The following is a 15,827-nucleotide window of genomic DNA, read 5'->3' as shown; positions in this document are numbered from 1 at the left end:
CTTCACTGATTGGTTTGGATAAAGTTCCACAGTCATAGTTTCCCTTGAAAGTACGGCAAGTTGACTCAAATCATGAAACAATGATGTACATCAAAAGGTAATAGGTAATTCTTGCAATTATAAACAAACTTCATTGCTGTAAATATATAACCTATGCAAACTACAGCAGCATCTCTTGGAGGAACAGCTCAAATTATTATAACAGTGAAGTCTTCATCAAAACCACGAGAACTCACCATTTTTTCTGTTATATTGCTTTCAACTACACAGCATTTCTGCTGTTAGTTAAATCAATATAGTTACTGAATAAACATGCCCTATTTGTAGTGTTTCAGTCTCAAATTGATCTATAAAATAAAGCACAAACCCTGTTTGTATCTTGAAAAGGACATTTGCTAGCTATGTACTTTCAACTTACGCAAGCTCTTCTTCAACACAAATTGTACATAGGAGTAGTTTCTCAAACCTGTTACCAAATTAGCCATATTTGCTTTTCATACTGTGGTCAGTAGGCTGACAATATCTATCCATATTAGAATATTTTAGACATTTTTGAAAAAACAAAACCCTAATAGCCCAGTTACTGTATTATGCGGTTTGCAGATTTACTGTTTATCTATAGTTTTAAATTTAGAAACAGGATAAACATTGTCTTTGACCAATCTGACAAGCCAGGGAGAAAAAGATCTAATGCAAAGTATGAACAACAAAATAGAAACAGATGATAAACAAGAAGAAATACAAAGCACAGAACAGTGTTGTTATGACTGTCCAGATCGGATATTGCAACTGTTCAGAATTTTTTCTTTCATTACCAAAGAGGTCTAATAGTGACTCTAAAATACTACTAAGACCTGCTTTACTTGGTCGTGTTTTGTATGAGCGCTCTAATTACGTTCACTTACCATCACATTTCTGAGTTGCTTCATTCTGTTTGTGACCAGCAGGACACTTGCACTCATAAGAACCAACTGTATTAACACAATTTCCTCCTTGGCAGACTCCAGGGATAGCTTGGCATTCATCAACATCTACGAGGACAAAAAAGAAGATTATTTGACATAAAATACAAAATCTCATCATGGCTTATGGTGATAGATAAAAAGCTGTATCTTTGAAATTATTCTTAAAAATAACCACAACAAGCCCCAGCACATTTCTCCAACTCACCACCACCGTATGATACAGCAGTAACACTACTTTGACCTTTATTCATGTATTATTCCATTCCAAATAAGCTCTAAATTTTCCATGCATTGACTTATGACTTACATGGTTTTAAATATTTAAAAAGTACATTGAAGTCAAATTTATACTGCTTACTCTTGGTGTCCTTTACCCTCAGATTGCTCCTTGTGTACAGTCATCAACATAGGCAGATTCTAATTTTGAAAGAATCTCTAACCATACATATGGACTACCCTAAAAATCTGCCTTAACTATATGTGATAATTCTTGCAGGATATTCTTTCTGGACAAAAATCAAACTATTGAAGTCAACACAAAATACGTGCTATTCAACCAGGATAAGCTGTACTGCAAACAATCTGCGCAGACTGTATGCACTGAAGTAATAAGGACTGGAATTTCATAGATATTTTTCAAGCTGCATTTTCAATAAATGCTCTTAGAAATATATTTGCCATTCTTGCTTTAGAGCTTACTTTCAGTAATTTCCTGTATTTCCACTTCAAATTGTGTTTTCTTCCCCACTCTCATTTGTTTATACATAAAACATCCTGTATTTCTGTAGGTTTTTGTACAAAACTACCACATGACTCAACGTGTAAGTGCTAATGGGCAGTTAAAATAATACAGAGGACCTAAGAGTACTCTGTGAAATAACCAGTGCTAAAGCAGACAGGGAAACTCTTTGTACAAAAAGAAAGGGAGAACAGGCTTCAGACTAACGTAGCTTTCACATACATACATACATATTTATTTATTTATACTTGGATATTTAGTTTCTCAATAGCCCTAGCTACTACTCCTAAAAGTTTAGTTAATCTACAGCTATCAGAGAGCTCAGAACTAAACATCTGTATTAATTTCTTCCCAACAAAACTTAATATGCTTCTCAACACTCATAGAGGACTGGAGGCTTGGAAGTTTTGTTCCAAAAACTGCAGGAGCTCTTCTGCGAGAAAGATTTTTGGTAATTTTTCCTGTCAAACAGTTGACCCTTTCACAGACGAGGTAAAAATCAACAGCTTCTGCTAGCTGTCCACAAAATTAAACAGAAATAAAGGAAACTGTCCGTTACAAGTGACCTTCTGTGCCGAGGTCAACGTTCTATTATTTTCTCTTCTCAGATTATAACTTAATACGGAATTCAATTATAATGTTTAAGGAATACACTGCCTATTTAAAAGACACTTTCATTTCACATCTTCCTCTGTTCTGACTGAAACATCTATTTAGCATTATTATATTTTAAAAGCATTTAGGAAAAATATTTTCATCATTTTTTCTGATGTTTTACATGTGCATTTAAAGCCTTTAGGTGCCAAATAAATTAATAATTTTGACTGCTATCCTACTTGTCGTTTTCGGTCACGTCTCCTGTTAGTTTGCATGCACTATTAAATCAAGTAGCTGGTAAAGCATTATTTAAAATGCAGAACAAAAGCATCCCCTCTTTGTGTTCAAGTTTGTTTTGTCTACCCTTTTCCTTACCACAGCCAGCTCTTTGCCACTGCGAAAGTAGGAAAAATAAAGACACAGATGGTGTATGGCAACATATTAATAGTAGAACACAGTACTCTCTTCTTCAGATGGATATTCGTTATCTGAAGCTCTTAAAGATCCTGAAATCCGCCCTCCCCGTGCTAGCGGACATTAGCATTTCCTCAGCCTTGTTACCCCTGGTGTTTGTCCTATAGGATAAAGCATACAATATATGCTTGTCCGGTCACCAGCTTTCCCATTTAAGCAATTTCTTATAGCAAGGAAGGAGGCAACTTTTTTTTTTTTTTTTTTTTTGTAATCACTGGACTTATTTTTCAGCACATTTGCTGGAAACGCTCATGTATTATTCCTGAAGCTGTGCTGATTTAGTTAGCACAGTAGTGTCCAAATGCATCAGTTAGATCGTGAATGGATTAAGGACTTCACTGGAGGCATAAACTTTCTGGAACCATTTTTCTTTTAAATAACTAGTGCTTGGTGTGATCCAATTTACTTGGAAAGTAAACTTTTCTTCTCTGAAGTACTTTAATGAATCTGGACATGATTTAGCAATATCTAGACAGAAGATGAGTTTCATCATTTAATCACACCCAGTCCCCCCAGTAGCTTCCTTCTGCGTACAGCTAATACAGTGTTTCTGTCTTTTGACCCTTGGAAACCAAAACACATTCAAGATATGCAGCACGCCCGTGTCTTGTGTTATTTATTAAAGCTTATTTAAATTAAGCCAACTATGGCAGCAGATCAGTGGTTAAAAATAACTTATTGATGTTGCCAATAGCAGCAACTATCTGAAACAGCAATACCCGAGCTCACTTGTGGCCTTTACTTCAACAAAGAAGGATCTGTTTGATTCTCGCACATGTATCCTTCACTGTTCCACAAGTCAAAGATATCAAGCAATAATAAAAAAAATTGGAGTAACAGCAGGAAATGAGTATTTCCAGAAATAGAAAAGGTGTCAAGGAAGCCTTGAAGTGAACAAATTTTTAAGATTTAGTGATTTCATTCACTTCTTTCTATTTAAAATCCTATGGTTTTAAAAGAACAAATAAATACCAAGCTCTGCTGAAGCCTGAAATGCCAGTCCCAGTGATGCAACACAGTGCGTTGCTTGTCCAGTGAAGAAAACACAAATGGTCTCACTATGTAAGGTGAGATCTTGTAAATCCTTGAATAACACGAGCTATCTTGCTCTTCTGTGCTAAAATCAGTCTTAGTTTGTGGGGGTTATATTTTTAACTTAAACGGAAAATTTTGTAAGTCATATTTAAATGTAACAGAAACAAAATACACTCAAACCCACTTGCAGCTTACAAAATAAATATGATAACAAGTATGATGCTGGTTTTTATGTTATATAACCTTCCCGTGTTAATCCAAATTTGTTGCAACATAACTAGCCTTTTGGAATTGAGAAAAACCTAGAAAGGACAAAACGTTTTCTTAAAAAGGCATATTTTATGAATTGCTTCTTAAACGTCACTTTAAGACATAAGAATAATTTGTCTGAAAATACAACAAATTTGAAATCAAACTTCTTTTTCTGTTTTACATTGCCGTGCAGCAGTTTTATAATTATTAATTACCCATTTACTCACACTTTCAAATCCCAGCCAAATTAAAACAATAAACTTCTTGCCATAAGCACAAAATTAGATGAATAACTCTTTAGATACAGTTCTGTACACCAAGAGGTTCAGTATGCTACAGATTAGGTAGAACGTTTCCATGTGTTCAGGGGTTTGATAGTATCTGGCAAGTGAAAAAAGGTTCTTTGCTTTTGCAAAGACTTTTCTCAGTAAATGGTAACTGCCTGCAGGATTTGCACAGCTAACTTTAAACATGTACCTTTGAAAACACAGCCAAACTCAGCTTCCCTTTCTGATGAGTGGACACTTTCTCAGAAAACTGTGAAGAACAAAAAAGCTCAGGAAAAAGAAATCCCGTCAGGTTTTATACCAAAATTTAGGGGAGATGGCATGTTTTTTTTTTTAAATAATAACAGTAACCCCAATATCAATGTTTTCTTGAATTCTACCTATAAATATGTATAGGGAATTTTTCTGCAACGGATTTGGAAGCACATGGGAACTCAAAATCAAAATAGTGTAAAACTATTGCTGCTTCTTCTACATCCTAGAAAAGAGAAATACCACAAATATAAAAACATCATAGAAATAATAAGTTTATCTGATATTCTTCTACTGCAATATTGATTTTCAGGATGGCAGGATAGCATCCGAGATGTGAATTTAATATTGTCACTAAATTAGACATATTAATTCCAAACACTAGTTTTTTTTTTTTTTTTTAAAAGAATCACCATCTATTGCTCTGCATTATGAATTTGAAATTTTACCTGTCCTCTCAATTCCATCCAGTCTGTCTCAGTGCCTATAGCATCCAATACACACTACTCTTACTATAGTACAGATTTTTTGGGATATTATCTCCTGTAGCGGCTTTACTTCCTTAACAGTGTCAGCAGTGCTAACAGAAAGAAGCAGTTTCATATTTTTCAAAAGCTGTTCAGCCATGGACTATTTTTCTCTCCTTAGTGCAAAAAATTAACTGTCTGAAGGGAAAGGGTGTAGCTGAGAAATGGACTGTTGAGGAATGCAGAGAGGAACTGAGAAAATGTCCCACATAGGATTTCTGCCATTACGCTATTTCGACAGCCGTACAGCAAAGGCAATAAAGCATTTTAAAGTGGAACACTTAAGTTCCTCCTGCCTGAATTTGTGGGAAGAGGGATGTCTGAGCAGTTGCAAATCCTGTTTTTTAAGCAATAGATGAATAGAAATTGTTGAAAAGAAAACTTGAATTTTGTTTGGTTTTGCTTCTTTAATTTCTTATTAATTGGTCGTGGTAATAGCAAAGTAACAATAACAACCTTCTACACAAGCACAGTACTCAGTGAACATAATTAACTCGGAAGAAGACATACTCACTTGGGAAGCTTCACATCCTGTTTTATGTACGGGTAAGCTAGAAATGACGTGAACTGACTACAAAGAAAAGGAAGCTGGTTTATCACCCACCTTTTCACCTGTTTTCCTGTTGAAGAGCCACATAAGATACACCAGAATAGCAACATACAACATACACATTCTGTGAACAATAGGAGCAACTTCATAACCTGTAACTAAACCTTGCCAAACTTCTGCTATTTTATGAATAGCGAAATTATGCTCTTTTCTCCAATAATAAGGCTCGCAAGTTCAACCAATTTCAGCCTGTTCGTATTGACTCCAAAACTCAGAAGTGTGCGGATGTGAGCATCCACTTCAAATATGCCAGGGAATTGTACAGTCAAACTACCCACTGAACAGGTCTGATCTAATCAATTTGCTTCAAAGGGAGAGTTTTACAGAATGCTGAGGTTTTCTGCAGTCCTTTAATACAAGTCTCTGTAAATCTGATGTTATGTCAGTGCCTTTCACTCTGCTGATGTACTGATGACCTTAGCCAGGTCCCTGCATGTGTTTCTATAATCCTTAGAGAAATTAATTAATGCCACTTTCTTCTGACATTTTTATCTCACTAAATGAGGCCTCCTCAGATAGCAGTTTTCACATCTGGAGAACCATCATTTCCTGAACTGCTGATACTCCACATTTGTAAAAATTTCTGAAATACTCCTCTGAGTTCCATTCTTGACACCTTTCTTTTCTTATTCGCAGTATATCTGCATGTAATCTCACCCATTAACACTACTGAAGCTTCCATCTATGCACAAGTCGCAGATCTACCAACGCTTCTCCTTCTATTCAGATTAATCTCTTCACTTGCCTTTCTGACATTTCCTTGCCATAAGGCAGCAAGTGCCACAGTTCCAGGTTGGTTTTTCGGCATACCCCTCAACTCCCTCAGGATTCCACCTCACCTAGCTGTTGTGAGTTGTATTTTTTTTGATCCCCTGTGAATAACACCGCTGTATCACTTCTCTTTAAATTCTCATACCTAACCGCACCTAAATCTTTCAGCTTATTTCTACAGACGATGCATCCTAATGAGGAGTTCGGAAAGGTAAACAGCCTCTACAGCGTCAAGTGCTACTACCTCCAGGAGAGTGCTCTGACAATTCCAGACAGTACATAACACACCATCAACCTGCCAACACGACAGAATTTAAGTCGGTGGGAATTACAGGTACTCAGAGCTTCTAGGAGATTATTTTGACTGCTGGAATTAAAAGTAACAAATTCTTGGAACAAAGAAATTCTTCCTCTCTTCTGCACAGAAGATTTAACTTTTATTCATGTATTTGTGCCATATCATCATCTTGTAACATCACATGCTAACTCCTGCGGACTTAAATACAATCAAATCTTCCTAGATAGTAGTTATATGCCAAATGTAGTAAAAATAATGGCTGTTCAAACTTCCTTTGTTCATCCACAACATAAAGCAGACCACCACATTGTTTTAATGTTTCCCAGTGGAATTCAGCAATGATGTCCACTGCATAACTTAACAATTTATTTGCTACACACAACACACTGGCAGAAAAAGAAAACAGTATTAGAAACATTCTTGAGGGCATGGATGCTAAAGAGCTCTTTGGATCGCTCACGTAGTTTCAATGAAGCCCCAGAAGCTATGCTAGGCTCCTTTTGGCACAGGAGTTTTAAGAGTTCATTCCATCTGGCCAATGTTTTCACCAGCTAAAGGAGTTCATTTGTGACACTGTAGCCAACATCCATGCCTTCAATAGCCGTTCCTATCTACAACAGTGTTAGGAAAAGAACGTTTGAAACATATTAATCAATTCAAGATGAACAGTAAGGCACAAGCTGTTAAAAGCACACAGAGGCCTATTTCTGACATAGAAGGAAAAGTGCATTTTTCCTCCCTAGTAAAATTTGGATGCTTAAAGCAGTACGATCAGCAAAACAGGTACGCAAACACATGAAATGAGGAAAAATGAAGAGATTTATTGTTGTTTTAAACTAATCTTAGTATTTTAAATAAAATAGATGCTTTTGCTAAAATATTGAAGAAACTCTATAAAACTGAATTGGAACTAGTAGTTCCAATCGTAGTTTCAGGTCAATCATAGCACTGTGTGAATGAAAACTGAAGAAAGAATTAAAACTGATAACTTTTTCTAGTTTTAATTTGGAAGAATTAAAACTCTTAAATCATCCTAATTTTCCCCTCCATTTTTCAACTCAAGTTAACAGAACGCTTAACAGGAACTCTTAAGCAGGAGTCCTGAAGCAGAATTCCAGAAAAACAGCTGATCTTGTTAGATTTGTGCAACTTTAAGTCACTAAACTATGATGTGATGTAAAGGAAAGCAGCATTAAGAGTAATGCTGCAATACACAAGACAAAAAAAACTCTGAAAGAGAGGGAACAGAGAAATAAAGGTGAGAAAAGAAGGATACCACTGCAAGTTACAAAATCTGCCTGAATCAGGATATTTTTCTGAATTACATAATAGAAATCCTTGGTTATGCATACCTACACACACACACACACCCTGATACTGTATGTTTTTTTCTGAATAAAAAGTTCTCCAGCACTGTAGGAGATAATAAATATTACAAACATTTAGAGTAAATCATTCTAATCAGCTTCATCACTTCCCTTGCATTACGTTAAGAGTTATCTTAGCTATATTACAGAGATACGTTTATGTAAAGAATGCCTGCAATAACCTGGATGTACTTCATCAAACAGATTTTGGAAAGCCTAAGATACCGATACATAGGGACAGAGCAGTATATATACGCTTTGTCAAATTAAAAAAAAGAAACTGCAGAGGTCCCTTCCAAACCCAACCATTCTGTGTGATTCTGTGAAAACAAATAAGAAATACATTCCCCTAAATGACTCAAACTTCCACTACTTTATTCCAAAAATTAACCACCAGAAATGATCTGGTTCCCTTTATTAATGTGTATCATCATATTGATTACAACCAAAACTCAAAGAACTGTGTTGCTTACAATGGCTGATTTCAGCCCTAATTCTAAACTTACTCTGCACTGTTGAGAGATGTCTCATGAAAAGTGTCTCTGAGGTATAGCAACTCAGCCATGAATCTGATTGCTGATAGTGTCTTAGGGCCAAGTTATAGAAAATGCAAACGCTTCCTAGTGTCTTTGCCTACTTGGTTCCTATTGCTCGTAGGGGAGGTTCTAAGGCAATACAGCCTACAAACTGACCTCGTGCATTAATCTGTAACAAGAGAAGTAGTACGTTCTTCTTTGGAATTTCTACTATCCTTTGCTATTGCATTCTTCATGCATTTTGCTCTAAAATTTAGCCAAACAGCAGCAGCAGAATAGATACCTATTTTTCAGGATAGCCATACTGGAGTAACGACACAAGGGAGAAGCAGCAAGTCTCTTATCACCGCAGCAGGAGATGATGAATAAAGTAAGGTTTTCCCTTTTCTCAGACTACGTTTCATGAATGCAAACACAGAAAACTGAGGCCCTTCCTACTTCATTCATTTCTCTAGCCCTGTTTAAATAATCCAAATGGAGTATCCAACAGAAGATTCACGAGTGCTTCATCAAAACTCCGTGATTAAAAAACTCTACATAGTAAGCACCAATGCCTTTCACAAGGAACATTACTCAGTAACAAGAAACACCAAATTTCTCATTACAGTCATGTACGTAGTGCTTTTTTCAGTTATGGGCTAGACCAAAACACAATTCAGTTGTCTAACTGGTGCTCTACTGCCCTAGCCGACGGCTATGCTCAGACATTCTGTCTCTTTCATGCTCGGTATTTATGACTTCTTGATTGGCATTCATTTTTTCTAGACACTTCAGATTTATTCTATATGTACGCTAGCTAAAATTTGGAAGCATCAGAATTTTATGAAAAGTTAAATATAGAATGCACACAAGGAAAATGGTGATTTTATTTTAAGTGGAGGAGGCTTTCAAGATGCGTATCAGCAACACAACACGTATGCACAACTTAAACCAGAAGGCTTACCTTGACATGCTCCAGTACGAATATTAGGGATGAAACCACGACGACACGGCTGAGGCTGAGCAGGGCACATTTCACAGGGATGACCCCATGCACGTCCAATGGTAGCACAACAGAGGGTTTTCGTGCAAACAATTCCAGTTAGCTGGCCCTGACACATCTGGTTGTTAACTTGTGTGAAACATGGGCCCGTTCTGTAATCTGGAAAAGAGGAAAAAAAAAATCACTGTATTTTAAGTCTCTATACTAGTCACTATAACTACAGAAGGATTCCATTTTTAATCCAGTAGATGCCAGCATTAAGAAAATACCAAGAGGACCTGGAAACGCACGTTATGTTACTGCTTACAGAAACAGCATGACACCTTCCACTGAAGGTAACCGTATTTGCAAGGGTAGCATAGTCTTTCAATTTATTTCTTTCTGATAGATGCAAGTAATGAAAGGCAGCTGGACCTCAAAACTGATCTGTGCAGTGACAGTATACACAGTAAAATCCGTAACTGAAGGAGTAAAGAAAATAAAGGCAGATCAAGCACACAGGGCAGGGAACTGGGGTTATTTGTTTCTACAAATAACAAATTTACAAATTCTGCAAATTTATGGCAATTCACGAGAGGAAACTTCAGACCACTGAAGCCACGTGTTTGTTCACTTCACATTAATCAGGTCCATGCCAAAAACTGCCACAGAATCAACATTCCTGCTGGAACGCTTAGGGCAAAATTAATACTACTTAGAGAGGACTAACTGGTGTAACATTTATTTTCAAAGAGGAATAACATGAAATAATATAGCCTATTGAAGCTGTTTTAAATGTACTGAATATAGTACGCAACCTATACAAAATTTTATATACACACACACACATATATAAACACACACACACGAAAAACTAAACTCCTGTAAATGATTAATTCATTGAGGTTCAACCTGCATAAAGAGGGAAAGATGTTGACCTTATGAGGCAACACAAACAGGAGACAACAATTAGTTGAAATTCTCTAGGAACAAATGAGAAACAGATGGCTGCTCTCAGCCAGATTTCATACCCTTTCGGAAACTTCAGGAGGGGAAAAAAGAGGAAAGGAAGTGCAAAGCTTCCATTCAGACTCAGCAACGTGGAAGAAGGTATAACAGTGGGGTTACGGCTGCTCTCCCTGTTGTCCTTTCCTATTCTCCCTTTTTTCCCACTGAAAACAAATTCCAGTGCTAAGCGGTGGTTCACATGCTGCCTTCTGTCCTTTCATGAGCATGCAAGTTGGGCTCACAACTGACTTGTAAATTGGACAATATATGCTTTCTATAATCTGATACTTTTCTCCTGAAAAGGAAAAATAAGAGCTTTGACACATTCAGAAAGGGAGAAAATTTTCTTTCCAATGAGACCTCTTATTAACTTCCATACCTGTAAAGGCCTGAATCCAGATCATTTTGAAACTGGAACATTTTGTGTGACAAGAAGCTATTTAAGATAATTGTTGTGGGTCATCAGTAGTTCCCTGTAAGAGAGCTCCATGTCAGCTTACTCAAGCCTCTTGTACTGAAATTTTGTACGTTCTGCAGTCAATGGCAAAATTTCCATCTGCTTGAGTAAAGTCTGAATTTCAAGCTTGGTTCCACGCTGAAAAATTAATTATTTACACTAATTTTATGTAATATAAATATTTAAATTCCAAAACACATCAGATGTCATAAAAGACACTGCTATGTGATTTATACTTTCCAAAGAATTCATTGCTAACAGTTATCATCCCACATTGCCATGGATAAAATTATCATAAGCTGTATTGAAGCTAGATCTATAATTTCTCGAGTGGCATATTCCTCACAGCACAGTATTTTTACCACTATCTTACAATCTTGCTATTTGCCCACTTACACCAACTTTAAGTTTTCTTTGCACTAAGAGATAATGCTCTTAAAGTTAAAATTAACTCAAAGAGAAGTCAGTCTTCTGCTTGCTATCTTTAATGAGGTTCATTCAGATAGCAGTCCTGGAAAGACATTTGCACACAGTTATTTATAAACGTTATGAGTTAATTTCAACAGCACTGTTTGCATTACGTAAAGTTAAACATGCACATAAGTATCTGTAAGAAATAAAGGAGACTAAAAGTTTTCAAAAGCTTTGTAAAGACTGTGTATTTCAATCTTTCTAAATTTTCATTAGCAAATAATCTTCGGGGTTACACCTCTGAGTTTCCCCTGCGCTTGTAAGGTCGCTGAAACAGTTCTTCGGTAAAACATGTACGTAATAAAAAGGAAGGCCTGTATATTAAAAAAAGGTTTCCATGATCTTTCCTCCAAGATACTGGAAGACGAGCAGCTTCAAAGTGGTCTCTGTTTAACCAACTCCAAGGGCCTTGCCAAATCAGAGACAGCTAAACTTTTCGTGTAAAATATAGACCCTGACAACCAATAGCAGAAGACAGTGATCTCATCATACTATAGCCTCATATAAGAATGATAAATATTTGAAATAATAATAATAAAAAAAAAATCCATCCACAAACGGCTTAAATTCCATGAACTCACAGTAATCTTGTCTGGATTTTAGTTAAGGGGTAAGGGTTAGGAAAAAACGCCACCATAGATTATGGCTGTATACTTCTTTCATATAAAGTTTACTCAGGTGTCACAAAGACTGAGGGAAATATGTGATATATAGCATTTGATCTGCAAATCTTCAGCAGTGGTCAGACTGCTTCCAAAAGAAAAACAGGACTGTTCAGATTTTAAGAACTGAGAGAAACGGAATTAAATCCTGACCCCACTGAAAGTAAATGGGAACCTGGCTATTGAATTCAACGACAACAGTATTTCATCCTTGGAAAACAGTATCGCACCCTTTCATAAACAGCTGTATGATAATTTATTACTTACTATCATCTGTAAAAATATTCTCTATGTCCCACTGAAAAAATAATGTTCTTCATATGCACAGAAAAAGCTTTTACTACTAACTGTTCAATGAGTAGATTCCCATTCTAATGGGAAATAAATTAAACAAACTGCTAACGTTACAGTAATAAAACGATTAAAAACATTCCACTTATTTCAGTTTTTCATTAATGACTGAAGTACAAATAACACACAGATTCTGGAAAAATCCATAGTCTAGTCTCTGTATTGAGAACTGTTTGTCCATAACCTGGGTACTGCAGCATTTTTGCCAAAGTGATGACTACAGTCAGATCAATAAAGGTTGAATCTTTCCTGAAATTTCAGACTGGTTTGAGACTCATCAGTAAGATTCTCAAAAACATGAAGGTGAAAAATAAAGAGACGTGCATGGGAAAACCCTAAAAGACCATTTATGAGTAATTAGCCACACTAAGGATCCTATGATAAAATATAAACACTATCAGAAGAGAAGCAAGGTTTCCAGTTGTGCAAGGCACCATGATCTCTGGATCCATGCAAATCTTCATGGGGACACCAAGCCCTGTCCTACAATTGAAGCGGTATTCTGCATCAGTATATATGCATAGACCTATTCCTGGAGGGCTACTCAAACGTGCAGTCTGTTTGTAGGACTTAAATGTAGTGAATGGCCATGCACTTCTTGCTCCATGCACTAAAAATGGAGTGCAGTCTTCATGGGTGAATGCCACCTATAATGAACTCAAGTAATAATTTATTGTGCATCCTTAAAATTTCCAAAACTCGTATTCATCCAGTCTGCTAAACTTAACATCCTACAGGACTTTGAAATTCCTATTCAGAAAAAAAGCAGCTATTCCGGACAGTACTGAATTTTTATAGCATCTGTTTTTTGAGGCACACTTTTATATATAACCAGTCCTGGATAACATGGAACAATTGGAATAGAAATATAAATTATGTGTTTTTCTGTTTAAAGGTTGATGATGCATAGAAATATTCTGGACGAAGACTATCCATGCTAAGGAGTTTGAAATTTTATCAGACAAGATTCAACCTGGAGCTTAAATTTGAGGCGTGAAGTGTACTTGACCTCCATTAGCTTCCTGTAAGACTTCAAATGATTATGTGTATACTCTATCTACCTTGACAATGAAAAGTTCACTTTGGAAGGTGTGACTGAAAGAAACATTAAGGAGTATAACCAGATCACAGAGGAAAAAGTGCCTGCGCAGGAAAACAAGCAATGAGTTAGATACAAGGAGGGAGGACACCAATACACTGATTGCTTAATGTTTCCCATTAAGTAGGAAATACATGCTACGTATATATACACCTACCCGTGCCTTAATAAAAGGAGAAGGCATAAGCCCTAAGGTTCAAGTTCTATAACCAAGCAACTTCCATCAGCGGAAATCTGCAGGATGGCATTAGAAAGTCTGACTACTGCAACTTGAATTGTAGAACAGCAAATGGAAATGTTATTTAACTGCCATTTAGATTTATAAATAAAAATAATTCAACTCACAATGCAGCGAGAGCCCCGTTACTTCGGGAAAACCATAACGTGACATATAACCAACAAGCCTATCCCCTAACAGAACGTGTGCCTCGTGATCTTGGGCTACAGAAGCAGAGATTCAGAAGCAGAACCGTTTCCAGTCAGCAACAGGAAAGCAACCTGATCTCTGCACAGGCCAATAACGATTCTTTGCCCAGTTCTGGCACCTGCACATCAGAAGGAATGTTGGAAAACTAGAAAAATTATGAAAAGAGACAGAAGAATAACTTAAGGTCTCAGAAACATGGTTTAAAATAATAATACCAAAAATAATATAATAATTAAGAACTTGCATCCATTTAAAAAAAATCTGTATCCATCCAGTTCATCCAGAACGAAGTCTAAAGGTGACTTGATAACACTAAGTGTGAAAGAGTACCAGTAGTGCTTAGTTTTCCAACCTAAGAGAAAACCATAAATGAGATTTTAAAATAGAAGCCGTAGGAAGGCATATCCAGATTAAAAGCAAAATAGAACTGTTTCCATAAAAGCAAGTAGTCACTTAATATATTTTTGCTTATGTGAAGCAAATACATCAAAACTAGATGCAATTCTAGAAAATACTCTGTAATTTTAAATGAAGCTATGGATCCAATTCGAAAATTAGTGGGTGGGATTCCACAGTCTGTTCTACATAATTAATCAGACTAGGTTATCGTAATAGTTCCTCTGACCTGAAAACCCCTGAGTTTATGAATCAATCATCCTCTCTGTATTGATTATCTTACTGTTAGAGGTTTCTTCATTTGCTCCTTCCCTAGCATTGCTGCCTTGCAGAATAATTTTGCCAAAAAGAACATATGCTAGAACATATGTTATAAATCATTTGTTGCTTAGAAAGGGTAACTGCCTTGGTGAAAGAAAGTGATTTTCAGCACATGTGTTATGCATTTTTTTTTAAAACTTCAGAAAACTATATTCAATATGCACTATGATTTGAAGAATAGCAACCTTTATTGGCCATCACAATTGTTAATATAATTAATTTTTAAAAGAGGTAATTTTTCCTGGCTGTGGCACAAAAACTGGAAATAGCATACTATACTTGTAAATTAATTTTGAACTACACTACAGCATTCTGTCCTTTCACAGAAGCATGCATTCTGTATTCACACAGACCACATGGGAGATACACCAGCATTCTCAGGATCTTTTTTTATTCAGTCCTTCTTCAAAAATTCTAACTTAATTCTAATTCTAACTGTAATTTTAAAAAGGCTGCTTGACAAGGAGCTTGCAACAAGGAGTAGAAACATAAGAATTCTAGTATTGGATATGATCCAAGATCCACCTACTTTGTTTTTCTTCCTGTACCTCTGGCCAAAACCAGATGATTCAGGCGAAGGTGTAAAAAGCGTGCTGTAAGTAGGCATAGGATAATCTATTTGCTACATTAAGTGTCCCCCAATGTCCAACACCCACTAGCTCAAGCCTTGAAATACAATGTTTAACATCCCAACTCATATTTGTTGTTATTAAGGACAAAAAGTTAAGATACTTGGATACATATATAAGGATTCAATTTCTATCTGGATTTTGTCAGTCTTAGCTTCCACAGTTCCATATGCTGACTACTACCTAACTACCCCTGACCATGACATCTTTACCTCTTCTCAGGTAACTAGGAAGTAAAAACAAGAAACAGAAGGAAAAAGGAAAGGGAAAAGGTACCTAGACATTTTGGAACGTCCATTACAAGTTATCTTGAAGAACATTAAACTGTGAAGTTT

General features: G+C 36.2%; 1 protein-coding gene across 1 annotated transcript in view; it reads right to left on the bottom strand.

Moving 5' to 3' along the window:
* Positions 1 to 15,827, bottom strand: part of LOC104150271 (fibrillin-2) — a 181,816-nt gene that overhangs the window by 132,428 nt on the left and 33,561 nt on the right. Inside the window, exons 6-7 of the mRNA XM_068928296.1 lie at positions 9,654 to 9,851; positions 906 to 1,031 (exon numbers count right to left, since the gene is read on the bottom strand). Of these exons, the coding sequence (XP_068784397.1) occupies positions 906 to 1,031; positions 9,654 to 9,851 (324 nt within the window). The remainder of the gene's footprint in view (positions 1 to 905; positions 1,032 to 9,653; positions 9,852 to 15,827) is intronic.

This window comes from Struthio camelus, chromosome Z (genome assembly GCF_040807025.1).
Source record: "Struthio camelus isolate bStrCam1 chromosome Z, bStrCam1.hap1, whole genome shotgun sequence".
Classification (NCBI taxonomy): Eukaryota; Metazoa; Chordata; class Aves; order Struthioniformes; family Struthionidae; genus Struthio; species Struthio camelus.
This window is presented reverse-complemented; position numbering and strand designations above follow the sequence as displayed.